Below are 19,496 nucleotides of genomic sequence, written 5' to 3' on the forward strand. Positions count from 1 at the left end.
GCTGATACCCTCCACCATGGCCCTTAGCATATCGTGTTAGGTGATTTCTTATTTGAACAAACAATATTGAGCGCTAACTGCCAGGCCAACTTGCTGGGAATGGGCACAAACACCATCACGCTCACCACATATCACAATGGTCTGGCATACGTTCAGACTGGGCAGGCCAAACTTCCTGACCCATATGGTATGCATCTCCTTTCTGAGGGACTCCTATCATTGTTATGAGACATGGTTTTTGGGATTTTGTTTGTTCTTGTATTTTTTGATGTATGATTTTAAAACATAATATAGTATCAAAATGTGCCAACAATTTACTTACATTCCTACTAAGTCTGTAAGAGACTGCCTGTGAGATGCCCATAGTCTTGTTAGCCAAGTAGAACCAAGCATCAAACTTTAAGATTTTGGCTGATCTCAGCGGTAACCCACTGGGAAAAAGTCCATGGGAATAAAGACTTCTAATCTTATATTAGGGATCTGACACTCACCCCCTTCCTGCTAACCTCTAGCCCCTCCCCTTACCTCAATGGCTTGGTGGAGAGACTTGTCGTATTTCTCAATGAATTCCCGCCGGATGTTGAGCAGGTCAATCTCACTGCGGGAGACCATGATCCTGGTGAGAGTCTTCTCATCTGTGCCAGCACCCTGGTGGAGCCAGGCAGGAGGGAGACACAGGCGGAAGGAGAGACAGAGCCCAGTCAGGCAAGAAACAGTGGTATCCCATCTGCCTTTCTCCCTTGTTCCTTCCAAAAACAGGGCGGATGTTCCACCTCGGTCTTCTGCAAACAGTCCTGACCAAAATCCCCCTGTGCCCAGGACTGGCCAGACTGACATGCAAAAAAGACGTGTATGGGTTGAATAGTGTCCCCATGTCCACCTGGAACCTCAGAACATGATGTAATTTGGAAATAAGGTCTTTGCACATGTAATTAGTTCAGAGGAAGGCACACTGAATTAGATTGAAGCCTAAACCAATAACCAATATCTTTAGAAGAAGAGGGAGGGCACAGACATACACACAGCAAAGTGACTAGGTGAGGACAGAGGCAGAGACTGGAGTGATGCATTCACAGCCAGGAAACACTAAGGACTTCTAGCAACCACCAGAAGCTAGGAGAGGTAGGGAAGTGTTTCTCCCCTAGAGCCTCCAGGAGGACCCAACCCAGGCGACACCTTGATTTTGAGCTTTTAGCCTCCAGAACTATGAAAGAATAAATTTATGTTGTCACCCAATTTGTGGAATGTGTTACACCAGCCCTAGGAAACTACCACTGGGCCAAAGGAGCAGGCACAGGGTATGGAATGTGTAGGCAGCCAGAGCTGCCTCTGACCCCAGGGAGCTACGCTGCCTCTGCCCCCAGGGAGCTACAAGCACCAGCCTAGGAGTCGGAGCTAGGTTCGAGTCCCAGCTCTGCCTCTTAGGAGCTACGTAAATGTGGGCAACGTTTTACCCTACCTAGGCCTGAATTTCCTCCTCTATCAAATGAGGATGCTACCACAATTTCACAGGACTGCCATGAGGGTCAACTGTGGTCAGAGAGATGAAGCCCTTGGCACAGGCTTGACACATAGTGAGTGCTCAATGAACGGTTGTCACATTTGGAGACTATGGGGTGAGGGTCTCAAGTTCCTTCCTACCCTTCCACCTGCCCAGGCTGTCAGCAGTTGAGACTCCAGTGGCTGAGAGGGTGGCCAGTGTCGCTTGGGCTCTCCCGGAAGGGCAGGCCTAGACTCAAGAGGGGAGTGCTTGTGACCTTTGATGACTATTTGTCATAGGAGACCCTGTGTCACCTGATAGATTGTGAGCTCTGGGAGGGCAGAGAATGTGTCCTACCCAGCCCTGTGTGCCTCCAGAGCACATTTCTCAACCTTGGTATTTGGGGCTGGATAATTCTTTGTTGCGCAAGCTTATCCTTTGCACTAAGGTTGTTTAACAGCATCCCTGTTCTCTCCCCACCAGATGCCGGTAGCAACACTCTCCAAGTTGTGATAACCAAAAACGTGTCTGGATATTGCCAAATATCCTCCGTGGGGGAAGGCGGGGGAAATCACCCCCAACTGGGAAATACCATCCTAGAGCCAGACAAGGGCAGATGCTAATAAATGTCAAATAGGAAGAAACAGCTGCCAGGAATCCTGATCTGGGGGATGGTGCACATCTGTTTGTTTGTGTGTGTATGTAAGTCAGTGCTTGAAGGGAAAGGAACGCCAGCATGTTTTCTTACCTTCATGGATTTGTAAAGTTTGTCGGCAAAGAAGAGAGGCTTGTTCTTGACACTTTGAACTGGTAGGAAGAGCAGAGAGATGCGGGGAACGTGGTAAGAGGCTGTGAACCCAGACTCTGGACTGGCCTCCCCCATCTCCCCACCTTGTCTATCCCTGCATGGGTCTGCAGATCATTGTCAACCCCAGCGTCATGCTCAGATGACACCTTCACTCCCCTTCCCCATGCTTCTTCCTCTGGCCCATCCCTAGGCCTGGCTGTCACTTGGTTGCAACTCTCTTCCTTCTAAGGTGCTTACAGCTAACCAAGGTCAGGAGAAGATTCAAAGGTAATTAACTCCTCATGAACCCAAGGCACGGGGCCTCAAACTTTTAAATGCATTGGAATCATCCAAGAAGCTTGTTTAAAACTCAGGGTTTAGGCTCCACCCTAAAGACTCAGATTTTGGAAAGATTTTGAGCAATGCTTCTCAAAGTGTGGTTTCCGGACCAACAACATTAGTATCGCTTGAAAACTTGGAAGAAAGGCAGATTCTCATGCCTCACCCCAGAGATGCTGAATCTGAAACTCTGGAGGTGAGTGACCAGCCTGTCCTAGTTTGCCTGGGACATTCCAGGTTTTATTAGGTTGGTGCCAAAGTAATTGCAATTTTTGCCATCACTTTCAATGGCAAAACTGCAATGACTTTTGCACCAACCTAACAGCGCTGAAAGCCTTGCGCAAATCAGGATGGTTGGCCACCCTACTCTGGTGCGGCCTAATGCTTGAGAGTTACTGATTTAGAGAAATATTGCTCCAAAGAATGACTGCCCAGGGCCTGAACCATCTTGCAGCATTGGCAGCCCCTGCTCCCTACCCTGACCCCAGATAATGCCTGCCTGGTTTCACCAACCCCGCCCTTTCTCAAGGCCTACGGTTCTCTAGCCTTTCGCAGCTGCTTAACTGCAAGGCTCCAGAGCCCATGCACGGGTGTCTCAGACAGCTTAAAAAGGAGGAACCAGACACCAGTACTATAGCTGGAATGACTCTGGATATAATGAGAACAGACGGCAAGAGGCTGGAGTTGCGTACCCCAGTGGCAGGGTCAAGCAAGACTCCTCTGCAACAGGCTCAGAAACCCCGTGGGAAAGATCACATCACACACCTCCCCTCTCCAGCTCCTTACATATCTGCCTACTACCTCCTAAACAAATCCCAAGCTCCTTGGCTTGAATGTCAAAGCTCCTGGCCTCCTTTGCAACCTCATGGCCCTTGCTCCCCCATTCCCAGAACAAACTGCAAATTCCTGTATCTCTCTGTCCTTCCTGGATAGATGCATTTCCTATCTGCCCTTCACTACATTATCTCTCTAAATCAAATCCCATCCTTCAAGGCTGTACTTGATGTCCATGTCCCCAATCATGACATCACCTCCAGGAAGCCTTCCCTGACTTCAGACCTAGGGCTTTATCAGTCTGGCTAAGAAGCACGCTGGGCAGAAACTTCTCTCCTCTGTAACCAACCCCACAAGCCTTCCTAAAAACTGAGCCTGTCCATCTGCCACAGGGGACCCCGATGCCTGCCACTGGATGGAGGGGTGTGAAATGGTGTGTTGTGGTGTGTGTTTGCACATGTATACCTGTTCAAGGTTCAAGGTGGGAGGAGAAAGGGAAGAGGGAAATACACGAGGAGGGTAGGAATCTGAAAGTGTCTCCAAAGGCTAATTATTCTGGTGTTAAGAACACGAGCTTTGGAGGTAGGCAGCCTGTGGTTTGAGTCCCGGTTCTGCTGCTATAAACCTCTCTGAACTCAGTGTCCTCCTTTGTAAAATAAACTGGTAAGAGCACCTGATGAGAATGTAACTAAACCTGCATGCAACTAACTTTGCACAGGGCTTGGTGGGAAACAATACAAACTAACCCTTGCCCAGTGAGTATTATATGCCAAGAGGCACCGTTCCAAGTGCTTTACATATAATTAACTAATTTCAGTCTTACAAAATCCACCCTATGGCCTGGGCACTATTGTTATTTACAAAGGAGGAAATTGAGACACAGAGGTTTTGTGACCTGCCCAAGGACATACAATGAGTAAGTGGCAGAGCAGGGATTCAATCTGGATTCCATGCTTTTACTCACTGGGCTATCCTGCCTCCTAGATATTGCTCCTGGGCGGTAAAGGCCCATCACACGCTAAACAACACCCCTACCACCAACTCTACTTCACCCAAATCTAACACACAAACACACACCCAAATCTAACACACCCAAATCTTCCCCCACATTTTAGTGTCTCTGAAATCAAGATGTGTTTTATAATTGATGGGAATTATGTGAAAATCTTCCACTGACACCTCTTGGTGAGATTTTTTTAAAGTGCATTGATGCAATGCGTTTTACAGTAAATGAAACAAGATACCACTAATGATGAATATTAATGAGAATAACTTCAGCCCTAACCCATATCCACTCATCCATATTTATACACGGTGGAATTAAGATCAAAAAGGGAAAAACCTTTTCAAAGTCAAGAGCTCAAATTATATAAGCGTAACCAAAAAGCCAGGTACTGAGAGGAGACGAGGGTGCGTGTGTGTGTCATCTGCATCTAGCGTGTATGTGTCTTGTATGTGTGTGCATGTGTGGTGTGTATATGTGGTGTGCATGGGTCACGTGTGCATAGTGTGTAAGTGGTGTGTGTGTAGGTGTAGTGTCTTGTGGGGGCGTAGCATGTATGTGTATGTATGTGTTCTGTGTGTGATGTGTGTATGTGTGGTATGCACCTGTCACATGCATATGTAACGTGTTTTATGTATGAGTGTGTGTCACATGTGAGAATGTGTGTGTGTATGTGTCTTGTATATGTTAGGTGTGTGTGTCAAGTGTGTGTGTGGTGTGTGTGTACACACCCTAGCTGTGCAGGACAGCGTGCCCCCTCCCCTGCCTGCCCCAGTCTTCCTGGTCCTTCCCCAGCGACAGTTATTTTCTCACCCTCTCCTGCAGTCTGGAACAGACCTCATGACACTCCTGCACAATCACACATTTGGCAGCACCCCTGGAGGCCAACTGTGACAGTATTTACTTTCCAGTACTAGCTTCAGAGGCTGCCAAGGTTCTATTCTTCCAGAGAATCTGGTCAAGTTCCCAGTGCCCCCAGCCCTTCCCTTAGTCCCTGCCAGTTACCAATGGCCACAAATGCGTCCCTGACATCCCCAGACATCTCCTTCTTGATGGTGTGCTCCACGTCATAGTTGGTCATCTTGATGAACTCCTGGAAGACTGGCCACAAGAGAAGCCCCAGAGGCGGGGGTGAGCTTCAGTGCAGGAGGGGGAGGACCCCTCCTCAGCCCCACCCAGCGCCTCCCACAGGCTGTGCCTGAGAAAGTGGAAGGGCAGCAGATATGGCCACAGCCCAGGCCAAAATGCATTGGGCAAGATCATCCTGATAGAGAAGCTCTGATATCAAGGCTGCCGTGGGCTCAGAGCCAAACCTGTCCCAAGTCAGTCCCCGTGCCTGGCCAATGGCCTTAGAACCTCGGCCAAGTTCTGGGAACCCAGGCTGGGGTAGTAAAAGGAGCACGGGTCCTAGTCATGGTTCTGCCCCAGCTCACTGAGGGACCTTGGGTGATCCCTCTCCTTTCTGGGCCTCCTCTTCCTCCTGTGTCTGCTTGGGATGAAGACACAATGATAACACTCAGGAAACACTCACTGAGTCAGGCATTGCGCCAGTGCTTTATGTGTTATGTTTTTTGTATCTTCACAACAATCACGTGAGGTAGAACTAAAACCCTGATTCCTACGTAAGGGAGCTCAGGCGCAGAGATTCGGTGACTTGCCTGAGGTCATATGGCTGTTAAATGGGGGATTCAAATCAAGGTGGTCCAGTGCCCAAGTCCATTCTTTTAGCCACTATGCTAAAGCACCTTAAATACTGAGAAGTGCCAGACAAATGCATGTTAAAATGTAAATGTCTCAGTGCAGGACACTTCATGATTACCGAGCGCCAGGGCCACTGCATACAGGTGTGCCCTGAGCATGTGGCAGCCTGTGGTTCAAAGATGTCTATGTGGGTCTTGTGCCGCCACCACCTCTTGCTGCCTTGCTCCTGGCAGGCATCGCCAGTGAATCATGACACGGGGCCCCAGAATCCTTCTCAACACAGCACTCTAGGCAGCTACTACCAATCTATCAGAGTTGGCCTTTGAGGTGAAATCCAGTTGCTATACCTAATCCCGGGCATCCCACCTGCTTCCCTAAGGAGAAGAAGGAAGGTGAGGTATAAGTGATAGAGCCAGGACTAGAACCCAGGGCTCCAGAGTCGCCATCACTCATGATATGCTACTGCTGGGTTAAGGTGGAGGTCAGGCCTCACCTCTCCGGAGGTGCGGATAGCTCCGGGTACACAGGATCGTCATGAAACGTGTCTCCAAGGAAGTTTTGTCTCCGCTGGGTGTGTCTGCTATTTCCTGCAGAGCCCCAGTTGGAGCAAGGATTTGGGAGGGGAGACATGAGAAAGCCTTGGTTATTATTCGCTTTCATGTCTTTCCCTGGGCTGAGGGCAGTCAGAAGCTGGGCTCACCCGGCCATCCAAGGGGGCCAAGACTGGTCCCCTCTTCCTTCCTCAAGCACAGTGGCTTCTATACTCCCCTCTCCAGTTCACAAGGACCCTGTGAACTGACACAGATGGGCTTAGCACTGGGTACTTCCATCCTAGCCTCACGGCCACGGGGCCGGGGCTCCTGGGAGGACCCACATAGACTCTTGAGCGTAGCGACTGGGAGTTCCCCTTCCATCCCTCAACCTTTCTGCAAGCCCCTCTGGGAAGTGTGTGTGGGGTCATATGCAGAGAAGATGGCCTGGCCAGTGTTTCCCCAAGCGGGGTCAAGGGCAAACATACCCGATCACACTGCATATTAGTGTTTCCATGGCTGTCTTCTAGGCAGCTACTAGTTCTATTTATACTGATACTAAATTCCCCTTAACTCATTTTGGGTTTAAAAGTGAGTCGATTTAAAGATCAGTATTAACAGCTGGTGGTTACACAGCACAAATCATGCCAGAGATGATTAGCTGAAGTTTGGGAAACACTTGCCTGGCCTATCTTTTACCAAGCGGGGCCCTGAAGGGGAGAGAGAGAAGCCACACAGCAAGCTCCCAAATCACTGCTCGATACTGCCCCGCTCGGCCCAGTAAAGGCAGACTTTACTCAGAGGCCGTTAAAACCCAAATGAAGAACAGGACACTCACCAAGATCTCAGCAGCCACCTGAGAGCAGGGAGGGGAGAGAGGAGGGAGAGAAGGGAGGCAAGAGTCAGAGGAGGTCGGGGAGGCTGGTGCTGGGGCCCTGGGGTGCAGGGTGAGGGGCCTGGCTGGGAGTGGGAGAGGTCCCAAGAGACCCGAGAGAACCCGGGATGCGATGGGAAGGAGGGTTAGGGACAAGAGAAAAATACCTTCCTATGACCTTTTGGGCTGGAGCTCAGAATGCGGATAGGCCTGGCAATAACTAAAAATGTGTTCACTTTAAGGATAAGAGAAAGACACAGAAATGGCGAACTCTGCCCTTCGCACCCCAAAACCCAGAGCAGATTCCAGGCCTTGGTTTCTTTGTCTGAAAGTGGAAATAATCCCTGCCACTTCCTTACAGAACCACTGAGATGTAAATGTGAGCAGTGCAAAGTTCTCTGCACCCAGCATATTCAGACTTCCAAGGCAAGAGACATGTAATTTTAGCCTTCATGTTACAGACAGGAAAGACCAGCCAGCTGAGGCCTTAAGGGGAGCTGACCTGCCTGGGGGCACAGAGCAAGCAGTGATGGGAAAGTCATTTTACAAGGGTTACTTTTAATCACTGCACCATGCAGAGCGCAAAATTCTGTGGTTAGGACACTATTTTGTTAGGCAAATAGCTGTGACTTGGAGAGCCTGGGAACAAAATACTCAGGCTCGTGTACTTAGGCTGCGTTATCGCTTTCGCCTTTCTCCCAGAAACTCTGCTGACTTTATTCTATTAGATAGACTGAACTCTTTATAAGCTTCACAATAGCCTATGCTCTGGAAACCTTCCTCTTCTTTTCATTGCATAATTGGCAATGTCCGTTAAAAGTTAAAAGGCATATGCCATTTGATCAAGCAATTATATTGCTAGGAATTTGCCCTACAGATATACTGGCAAAAGTCTTCCACGATAGAATACGAGATTGTTCACTGCAGCATTCTTTTTTCTTTTTGGAGACAGGGTCTTGCTCTCTAGTGCAGGCTGGAGTACAGTGGCACAATCTTGGCTCACTGCAACCTTGACCTCCTGGGCTCAAGCGATTCTCCTGCCTCAGCCTCCTGAGTAGCTGGGATTACAGGTGCATGCCACCAGCCCAGTTAATTTTTTTTTTTTTTTTTTTTGTATTTTTAGTAGAGATGGAGTATTGCCATGGTGGCCAGGCTGGTCTCGAACTCCTGACCTTAGGTAATCCACCCGCCTCGGCCTCCCAAAGTGCTAGGATTACAGGCACTGTGCCTGGTCAGCATTTTTCGTAATAGAGAAAAACTGTAAACCATCCTGAGATTGACTTATTAAACAGGCTATGACTTATCGAATCAATGGAAACAATCCATGCAGTTCTTACAAAGGATAAGATTATCTACAATGCTGATAAGGAGAATTTCCATTTAAATTAAGTAAAGAAGTAAAGTATAGCATATTTTTGTGTAATATAGTGTTTCTTTTATCTAGATTCAAAAAAAAAAATAAGACACTCATTTTCTCATATTTCCTGGGAAGTACTTAAGAAACTGTCAAGACACCTTTGAGGAGAGGGACTATGTGGGAAAGCTTTTGCATTTTTTTTTTATTCTTCCTGAAAATTTCTTAAATATGCAAATATATTATTTCATTTTAAATTTAAATGTTAAATAAGAGTTATCAAGGCTACTAGGATTAGGGGCTGCTTCTGGTTTTTAAAATATTTTTCTGTATTAAAAACAACCTATGCCAGGCACGGTAGCTCACACCTGTAATCCCAGGACATTGGAAAGCCAGGGTGGGAGGATCACTTGAGCCTATGAGTTTGACACCAGCCTGGACAACATGGAGAAACTCTGCTCTACCAAAAAATTAGCTGAGCATGGTGGCGCACGCCGTTAATCCCAGCTACTTGCGGGGCTGAGGTGGGAGGATGGCTTGGGCCTAGAAGGTGGAGGTTGCAGTGAGCCAAGATTGTGTCACTGCACTCCAACCTGGGTCTCAACCCTGTCTCAAACATCACAAAACAAACACCTAGTTGAACCCTGAGGACATCATACTAGGTAAAGAGAGCCAGTCATAAAAGCATAAATACTGTATAATTTCACTTACATTCCCTAGTCAAATTCACAGACATAGAAAGAATGGTGGTTGCCAGGGGCTGGGGGAAGGGAGAATGGGGAGTGACTGTTGAATGGGTCCAGAGTTTTGGTTTTGCACGACGAAAACAGTTTTGGAGGTGGCTGGTGGTGACAACTGCCCAACAATGTGAATGTACTTAATGCCACTGAACTGTATACTTTAAAATGATTGGCCGGGCATGATGACTCACGCCTGTAATCTCAGCACTTTGGGAGGCCGAGGCAGGTGGATCACCTGAGGTCAGGAGTTTGAGACCAGTCTGGCCAACATGGTGAAACCCTGTCTCTACTAAAAATACAAAAAATTAGCCGGGTGTGGTGGCAGGTGCCTGTAATCCCAGCTACTCAGGAGGGTGAGGCAGGAGAATCACTTGAATCCGGGAGGTGGAGGTTGTAGTGAGCCAAATTGCGACACTACACTCCAGCCTGGGCAACAAGAGGAAAACTCCATCTCAAAATAAATAAATAAATAAAATGATTAATATGGTAAAGTTTATACGTGTTTTTATCAAAAATTTGTAAAAACTTATGCTAAATAAAACTGTATCATTTTTAAAAAGAGAGAGAGAGGGACATGTTCAAAAAATTTAACAGAAAAGAATCCAAAGTCCCAACTGTTCTCACTTAGGCAGGTCAGAGAACCCTAGACATATTCGGTTTTTCAAAGCATCTTTAAGATAATATCTGTAATGTAAAAAAAAAAGTGGTGGGGCACTAAATTAATATTCACCACAAAAGCTTGTTCTTATTAGCCTAGCTACTTCATGCAAAAATTAATCTGGACAGTTCCTCAAATGGTTAAACTTAGAGTTCTCGTATGACCCAGCAATTCTATCTAAGAGAAATGAAAACATATGTGCACACAAAAACTTGTACACAAATGTTTTGAGCAGCATTAGTCATAATAGCCAAAAGGCGGAAATAACCCAAATGTCCATCAGCTGATGAATGGATAATAGAATATTATTTGGCAATGAAAAGGGACTACCAACATGCTACAACACAGATGACCCTTGAAAACACTGTTAAGTGTTTAACATTGTGTTTAAGTTAGTGTTTTCTTAAGTGAAGAAGCCAGTCCAAAAGGCCACGTATTATATCACTGTATTTACATGAGGTGTTCGGAAGAGGCACATCTGGAGAGACAGAAAGTAGATTAGTGGTTGCTTAGGGCTGGGGGGTTAGTAGGATATGAGGAGTGACAGCTAATGTGTATGGAGTTTCTTTTGGGGGTGAAAAAATGTTCTAAAATTGATTGTGGTGATGGTTGCATTAAGTCTGTGAAGATACTAAAAACCACTGAATTGTACACTTTAAATGGGTCAATAGTATGGTAGATGAATTCTATTTCAAGAAAGCTGTCATATTTTTAAAAGTCTGGGCCAGGCATGGTGGCTTACGCCTGTAATCCTAGCACTTTGGGAGGCTGAGGCGGGCGGATCACTTGAGGTCAGGAGTTCGTAACCAGCATGGCCAACATGGTGAAATCCCGTCTCTACTAAAAATGCAAAAAAATTAGCTGGGCATGGTGGTGGGAGCCTGTAATCCCAGCTACTTGGGAGTCTGAGGCAGGAGAATTGCTTGAACCCAGGAGGCAGATGTTGCAGTGAGCCAAGATTGTGCCACCGCACCCCAGCCTGGGCAACAGAGTGAGACTCTGTCTAAAAAAAAAAAAAAAAAGTCTGAGTATTGATTATCTAAAAATGACCACAATCCTTCATTTCATGGTGGGTCTATAATAATTATTTATAATTTATTGCTCAAATTGGGCAACAGAGTGAAAGGGGAAGCTATTAACAATTACTGTGGGGCCACAGTTGGAAACTGGACATATGTTCAACTGGTTAATAGCAGTCCCAGACTTCTAAGAGCTTGAGGGCGTTCTAGACATCCAGAGTGAGAGACCGCCAGGGAGGCAGTGTAAAACAGGCAAATACAAACTGCCAAGTACTCATGTGCATTATCTAAGGGGGAGCTTGACTCGGCCCTATCAAATGCCCTTAATTTTTATATACATTTTGCTCCCACATTTCCATTTCATCTCTGGAAATTCATTCTAATGAATAATTCATGAATGTGATAAAAGAGTTTGCTGCTAGGAAGAAGGCTGGTTAAATAACATGGTAGACTCAGATATGGAACAGTATATAGCCATTAAATGATATTGTTGATTTTAAAATGCACTAATATTCACATAGTATTAATTTTTAACTGTCAGAAATAAAGAATCCACTTTTATATATACATAGGGAAACAACTAGAATAATGTATGCCACAATACTGACAATGCTTATTACCATTAGGTTATGGAGTCTTTTTTGGCTTCTCTTTATTTTGTAGTTTCTATAAAAGAATGTACTTCTAGTTATAAGAAAATGAGCTTGGGTCTAGCATCCTAAATCTGGAGAAGCAGCCGAGTTGGGCAGGGATCTGACTCAAGGGTCCCTTAGCTATTTCCACCCGGATTCTCTCTCTCCACTTCTCTCCTTTTGCGAAGCAGCTGTCAGCAAGGCCCACCACTGCCCCCTGCTAGCGGCAATTGGAAGCACAGCCTCGTTGGCAAATCAGGCACCAGGCAGAAGCATTCCCGGGAAGATCAATTCAGGGTTGGAGGATGGATTTGGGGTGAGAGCTGAGATTTTTAAAAAACTCTCAGCAGCACACAAGGCTGTTCACAGTAATACTTAATAAATGTCTGTTGAATGAGTGAATGAAATGTGGCCTCAGCAAGCCACCCTAGTGTCTGGCTGAGTTCTCAGCCTAACCCCCATCCATGTGCCCACAATGTGGCTGAAATGCCATACATTTAAATGTAACCCTGCAGCTTTTGACAACCATATTCCAAAGCAAGGGTTGGACAACTGGACAACAACAGCTATTTGATGTGGAAGCTGCAGGGGACCTTAACTCTACTAGGTCTTGGAAGATATTACTATAAATGGAATTAAGCATAGACTCTGGCGTCAGGCAAGCCTGAGTTCAAATAAAACCACCACCACTTAGAAACTGTATCACTGAATAGGTTAAGGAGCTTCATTTTCCTCTAGTAAAAAGGGGGAACATAAAAACGTATAGAATAATCTTGGCATCATTCTCAATATATAGTATGCATTCTAATAATTATCATTACAGTTCTGTAACTGTCAGGTTCCAGCTAAGGGTTTTTCTAGCTCAGATGCTATTGTAGCAAACCACACTTCTGTTATGGGACCTGGGAACAGAAAAGTTGGTTCCCTGACTCTCAATCCATCAGTGCTCTTTTCAACTCACCAACTATAAAATAAGGGGGCTGGATGTCTATAAAAGTCTGTGGTGTCTGTGCCCCACATCCTTGGACACAGCTTTTGGGGGGTGGGAGAATGAGGCAGTCAGAAGAGATGGAGATGTGGACCTGGGTCAGGCTACTGGGTGCTGGGATCACGGTGCAGGTCAGTGGGGGACAATGCACTGGCCTCAGTAGGGACTGCCCAGCCACAGAACCCTCAGGGAAGATGAATTTGGGGTTGTCCAACCTCCATAAGAAGCCATTTCCAGACCTCAAGCTCACCAGGCTAAGGAGCAGGGCTGAGGCAGAGCAGCCAAGAGACTCCTAGAGAACCCTTTTCCCTGCTGTTCATTCAACAAATATTTACTGAGCACTGATCATGTGTTACTTTGGATATATCAGTGAACAAAATGAAGATTCCAGCCCTTGAGGAACGGACTTTCTAGGCTAGTCCCAGGACACTCCCTCCATTCTCGGTTCCATTTTACAGATAATAAACCGAGGCCTTTAGCACTCAGGTCCCCTTCTCAGCAAGTTCCCAGACGAGCTCTCTAGGGGTCAATTCTACGGGGGCCACTGATTTCCTGTGTGACTTTCAGAAGTCATTTGCCCTTTCTGGACCTCCATTTTCCCACTGTAACATGAGGGCTTTGACCTGGGTGATCTGCAGGTCCCTGCCAGCTCTGAGGGTCCTGCTATTCACCTAGGAAATGCCAGTAATACCAGCACCACACTTCTAAACCTCACTTCTACAGTCTAAGTATCAGCCAATCAAACCAACCACGCCCCCGCCAGGAGCCTTCACTCGCAGACAGGTCCTGGTGTAGACACGCATAAGCTGGACCTACATCTCAGGGACACCCGGCAGAGGTGACTGGGGTGGGCTGGGGGGTCTTACCTGGGCATCTTCCCGTGCCTGGTCCAGGTTTTCTCCTCCCTCCTCACGATTCCCCTGCAGCAGGAGCAGCAAGAAAGTTCAGTCCCCAAACATCGACCCATCTCCATCTCTGTACCACCACACACCCTGCTCATTTTCACCTCTCTGAACGCTCTTCCCCATCAGTTACACAGGGACGAAAATCCTGCCTCTATAAGGTAGGCTGTTGTGGTCATTAACTGAGAATGTGTGCAAGGCACTTAGCACCAATGCCTGACACACAGCAAGCTCTCGGTAACTGTCAATGAGGGTCTGCCATTTTGGTTATGGGAATTCAAGAGATGGTGACAGAAGCTCCCAGGTAACAACACAGGAGAGAGTCACCCATATGGCTTTGTCCTGTGAGCTGGGGGCCCAAAAAGCCAGGCCAAGGGCCACCAGGGAGGACTGTCTGGAGAAGGTGGTACCACGCCAGCTTTGACAAGTGAACCACGGGGTAGGCGGTGGGACTCCAAGGAGGCAAGTGGGGAGACACCCCCTCTCTATCAGGAGTGCACTTCTAACCCCCGTGCCCTCCACTCAGTAAACCTTCGCTTCCTCCCAGGCCTCCCGATGGGCAAGCCGACCTGGGGCCCACGAATTCACTCACTGTGGCCAGAGAAATGAGGATCCTCCTGAAGTGGCCAGATGTGTCTGAGCTCAGAGCATCCTCCAGGGACTTGTGATAGTCTGAGGCAGAGAAAGGGGGTGTGGGTAGCTGCTGGCCAAGAAGGATTTGGTTGCGGGGAGGGAGGTCCAGGAAACTCAGGCTTGAGCCAGGGCAGTATTGGCAGGGGGAGGTGGGAATGAAAGGGTTTGTAACTGGCTCATGGGGGCATCCAGCCATCCTCCTGCTGATTTTGTAAGACAATGGGCATTCCCATCAACCCATCACCTCCCCTCCATCCCCTCAGCTCTGTCCCAGTTAAGGTCCCATTGCATCTCGCCTTTAATATTTAACAGCCTCTTAAGTCACCTCCCTGTTGTCATTCTCTCTTCTACCATCCCTCCTGCATGGCAGTTGGTATACCCAAAAGCAGAGCTCTGACTATGTCACTCCTGTGCTCAAAAATTCTACCATTTTAAAGCTGCTTATAAGATAAAAAATTTAAATCTTTTTTTTTTTTTTTCAAGACAGGGTCTCACTCTGTTACCCAGGCTGGAGTGCAGTTGGCGTGATCAAGGCTCACTACAGCCTCAACCTCCTTGGGCTCAGGTGATCCTCCCACCTCAGTCTCCTGAGTAGCTGGGACTACAGGGACATGCCACCACACTTAGCTAATTTTTTTGTTTTTTGGTTTTTTTTGAGATGGAGTCTCGTTCTGTCTCCCAGATTGGAGTGCAGTGGCATGATATTGGCTCACCGCAACCTCTGCTTCCCAGGTTCAAGTGATCCTCCTGCCTCAGCCTCCTGAGTAGCTGGGGCTACAGGCGCATGCCACCACGCCTGGCTAATTTTTGCATTTTTAGTAGAGACGGGGTCTCACCATATTAGCCAAGTTGGTCTTGAACTTCTGACCTCAAGTGATCCACCAACCTTGGCCTCCCAAAGTGCTGGGATTACAGGGGTGAACCACCGCACCCAGCCAATTTTTATATATTTTGTAGAGATGGGGTTTTGCCATGTTGCCCCGGCAGGTCTCGAACTCCTGGGCTCAAGCAATCCGCCTGCCTCAGACTCCCAAAGTGCTGGGATTACAGGAGTGAGCCACCGCACCTAGCCAATTTAAACATTTTTGACTGGTACTCAAGATTCTTCAGAATGAAAATATGGGGCCACTTGCTTAAAAATTAAGAATTTCTGGACAGTGATAGCATAGCTTGCAACCAAGTGTGGGGCCCTTCTGGCTGTGGGGCCCTGTAGAACTGCATGGACTACACACCCCTAAAGTCGCCCTCTCTCTCCCGCAGGCCGGAATGTTCTCTCTTCCACTTCCAGCCAAGCCCTCTTCTACCTCCAGGCCTTTGTCCTACCGGGACACCTGTCCTTTCCCCAGACACAGGGATGGGCACACCCAAGAGGTTTATCAAATCCTCAAGGACCGAGGGAAAGGAGACAGGCCAGAGTCCTGGGCAGAGCTGTGGGCTGGGGTTGGAAGCTGGGGGGCTTGGCTCTTCTCCTCCCAGCATCTGGGCCCAGGCCTCCCAAACTCACCCTCCTTATAGGCCTCATTGATGGCCCGGATTTCAGCATTGGTCCGAGTGGCCAGGATTTCAATAAGAGCCTTTTCATCTGTGCCAGCTCCCTGGAATGTCAAGGCAAAGATGATCTCAGCCACAGTTCTGACCTCCTGTGCAGAGGTCCATGGGGCCCGGACGGCTACAGCTCAGGCCAAGCATTCCTGGATTTTCTCCTCACCTCCAGACATGGTCCCCAGGCCCAAGACTTTGGTACAACCAAGGCTGACTATGCCAGCCTCTCAAGATTCCCAGAACCTCCCATGTGAACTGCTTTGCCTTCCAGCCCCCACAAAAAGAAAAGGTATATAGGCATGTGTGTATAACACCACATATACACATGAACATCTGAATAGAAATTTCTGCTTGTAAGTATTGGAAGAGAACAGAAGGACACGCACATGCCTCACAGTGTTAACTAGTGGTTTGGTCTCTGTGTGAGTGAAGGATCACAGATGATTGCTATTTTCTTCCTTTTACTCTATATTTCTTCAAGTCTTCACAGTGAACATGTATTATTTTGTTAGAAGAAAAGAAGTTTTGTGTTTAAGATAAAATGCTACATTTTTTTTTCTTTTGAGACAGAGTCTTGCTCTGTTGCCCAGGCTGGAGTGCAGTGGCATGATTACAGCTCACTGCAACCTCCGCCTCCCAGACTCGGGTGATCCTCCTACTTCAGCCTCCCAAGTAGCTGGGGCCACAGAAGCATGCCACCATGCTTGGCTAATTTTTGTATTTTTTGTAGAGACAGGGCTTCACCATATTGTCCGGGCTGGTCTGGAACTCCTGGACTCAAGCCCAAAGTTTTAGGAATACAGGCATGAGCCATCATGGCTGGCTTACATTTGTTTACTCTTGGATTTGGTGAGTGATTTGTGAACTGAGACATTACATGCCCTGGACTAAGGCAGGCTAGGGACCTGTTATGCAAAGATCTGCACACAGGGAAGCAGGGAAACTATCAGGGAAGAGAGAAGGCAGGCAAGATTGATTGATTGATTGATTGACTGAATGAGTCAACAACTAATTCACTCATTCAGGTACTTGTTAAGACACCTATTATGTGCTAGCCACTATGCAAGGTGCTGGGGCTACAACTACCAAAAAAAAAAAAAAAAAAAAAAAAAGTCCAGGTGTGGTGGCTCACGCCTGCAATCCCAGCACTTTGGGAAGCCGAGGCGGGCGGATCACATGAGGTCAGGAGTTCAAGACCATGCTGGCAAACATGGTGAAACCCCTTCTGTACTAGAAAGACAAAAAAATTAGCTGGGCGTGGTGACAGGCACCTGTAATCCCAGCTACTCAGGAGGCTGAGGCAGGAGACTCGCTTGAACCTGGGAGGTGGAGGTTGCAGTGAACCGAGATCACACAAACGCACTCCAGGCTGGGTGAAAGAGCGAGACTCCGTTTCAAAAAAAAAAAAAAAAGAAAAAGGCAAGATGCAAGACATGTTCTCTGTCCTCAAAGAGGTTACTGCCTAGTGCTCTAATGGTCCTGCCTTCTCAGATCCTAGGAGATTCATCCTGATTGAGATCTTCAATCATTTCTTTGTTAGAAGCAGGTGTGTGGTGAGGTAATCAAGAAAGTCCTGAGACTGGGTCTAGCCCTAGTCTCCCCCTAACTCACTGACTTTCTGAGCCTCTCTGTTTCCCACTTGGAAACTTTGAAAATGGAAAGGATTGAGTTGGGTTAGCTCATTGATCTCTTCTATTTCTGAACCCCATGTCTTTAGATCATTTACTTTTTGGCTTAGGTATTTTAAGAAACAATCATCTCAATCTGCTTAGCCCAGGCAATGTTTTTATAAAGTCCTCTAGCTCCCCATTGCTGCCCTCCTCTTAATGCTCAAGGGGCCAAAAGCACTACTGGTTTTATGCGGTTGTCAAGACAGGCTCTAGAGTCAGAAAGACTGGTCTGAACCTCGGCTTTGCTACTTCATAGCTCTATGACCTTGATCAAGCAACTTAACCTCCAAGTCTCAGTTTCCTTATCTGTAAAATGGGGACAAAATAAGAGCCTTGCCTTGTGGCTTGAGGAGGCAACTAATTGAACTAATGTACCTAACCTGGGATAGTTACCATATGCTCTTTATAAACAGTAGCCACTAGTACAATTGGTACCTTGGGAAGCAAAGCAGTTCTAGCAACTTCTGGGCCAGGACATAATGCTTTCTTGTTTAATGTAGGGTCAGGTCTTCAGAGTTAACAATGCCCTTCATACCTGTGACCTTGATTGACCTGTCCTAGTTCGAAGGGCAGAGGTGACATTTCCATTTCCCAGATGAAGGCACAGAGGATTGGGAAGTGTAAGGAATGGTCCAGTCACACAGTGAGTGAGTGGCAGGGCTGGGCTGGAGTACAGACTCCAACTGCTGCTGCTTTTGGTCGAGACCCACCCCACTTCCTCCAGCGCCTCCAAGAGACCCTTCTGACACCAGTGGGCATGTGACTTAAGCTGAATCAACTTGGAGTAAATGCCAAGACTGTTGTTGGAGCTCCTAGGAAGAAGGAACTCTTTCTGCTGGAGCTGCTAGCTGGCGGGATGGACATATGCCACCATGGGGAGAAAGGCTGCCTGAGAGTGAAGCCATAAGAGAGGACAGCAGAGCCAAGACAGGGGTGAGCCAAGGGTCCACAGAACATCATTTGAGTCTCTGGACTCAGATCTAGTCCTGTAGTTTTCAGTTATAGGAGCCAACATCTCCTTTTGTGTTTATGCCAGTTTGAACTGAGTATGGGAGGAGTTCTACCAAGAAGTTACAGCTAATCCACCTGGGCTTATGAGGAGCACCTGTATCCCTACCGGCACCTGCAGACACTAGACCCTCTGGTGCCACACTATACCTCCATGGCCTTCTTCAACTGCTTGGCATCGTAATGGGCCGGTGGCATCATGAGCCCCAGAATCAGCCTTGCCAGGTCTCCAGAGATCTCAGACTTCAGGTCAGTCATTAAGTCCTGCAAAGGGCAGAGCCACAGTCACGCCAACATCAGCACTTGCCCACACATGACCCAGGATGGGGGAGACGGAAAGAGAAAACAGGGGTTCCACATGAGGGATCATGGAAACTTGTGTCTGTCTTTGCTGATGTTGCACTTATTATTTAGATGAAGCCAAAGAGGGTAGGGAAAAAACAACTGGGAGGAAGACCCACTCTCCTTGACACAGGAGACAGGAACAGGAAGGCAGCAGCGCTGAAGGACACTGTTTCCACCCAGGGGGAAATGCATCAACCTAAGTCAGATGCCACCAATGTGCAATAATCCCTCACACTCAGTTGGGGCCTTGAAGCCAGCTCTCTCTGTGCAGAGGAACTGCAAGATGCCCAAAGCACACTGAAAACAACTCACAGCCCTGAGCTTGGCCCCATGCTGCGCCTCTGAGTCCACTGAGCATCTCACACAAGTGTTGCCCATCACAAGGAACTGGGGGAATGGAAAGATATGTCTGCCCAAACCCAGTGCTGGAGACACTCTGCGATCATATGACCACACAGGGTCCCTCTGCCATGAAGACCCTGGTGCCCAACTGTGCAGAACCGATGGGAACAGGCTG

The 19,496-nt window shown here is 47.6% G+C and overlaps 1 protein-coding gene across 2 annotated transcripts in view; it reads right to left on the bottom strand.

Annotated features, from left to right (window-relative positions):
* ANXA6 (annexin A6) overlaps nucleotides 1–19,496 on the bottom strand; it is a 55,805-nt gene that overhangs the window by 1,249 nt on the left and 35,060 nt on the right. The window contains exons 17-25 of one of the 2 annotated variants that reach the window (XM_032158393.2): nucleotides 18,785–18,898; nucleotides 15,919–16,009; nucleotides 14,374–14,453; nucleotides 13,746–13,799; nucleotides 7,453–7,470; nucleotides 6,578–6,671; nucleotides 5,389–5,484; nucleotides 2,229–2,287; nucleotides 526–648 (exon numbers count right to left, since the gene is read on the bottom strand). In XM_032158393.2, coding sequence (XP_032014284.1) covers nucleotides 526–648; nucleotides 2,229–2,287; nucleotides 5,389–5,484; nucleotides 6,578–6,671; nucleotides 7,453–7,470; nucleotides 13,746–13,799; nucleotides 14,374–14,453; nucleotides 15,919–16,009; nucleotides 18,785–18,898 — 729 coding nt within the window. The remainder of the gene's footprint in view (nucleotides 1–525; nucleotides 649–2,228; nucleotides 2,288–5,388; nucleotides 5,485–6,577; nucleotides 6,672–7,452; nucleotides 7,471–13,745; nucleotides 13,800–14,373; nucleotides 14,454–15,918; nucleotides 16,010–18,784; nucleotides 18,899–19,496) is intronic. The other variant, XM_032158395.2, reaches the window with a different exon arrangement.

The sequence above is a fragment of the Hylobates moloch genome, unplaced genomic scaffold, assembly GCF_009828535.3.
Source record: "Hylobates moloch isolate HMO894 unplaced genomic scaffold, HMol_V3 SCAFFOLD_6, whole genome shotgun sequence".
In the NCBI taxonomy this organism is placed as follows: domain Eukaryota; kingdom Metazoa; phylum Chordata; class Mammalia; order Primates; family Hylobatidae; genus Hylobates; species Hylobates moloch.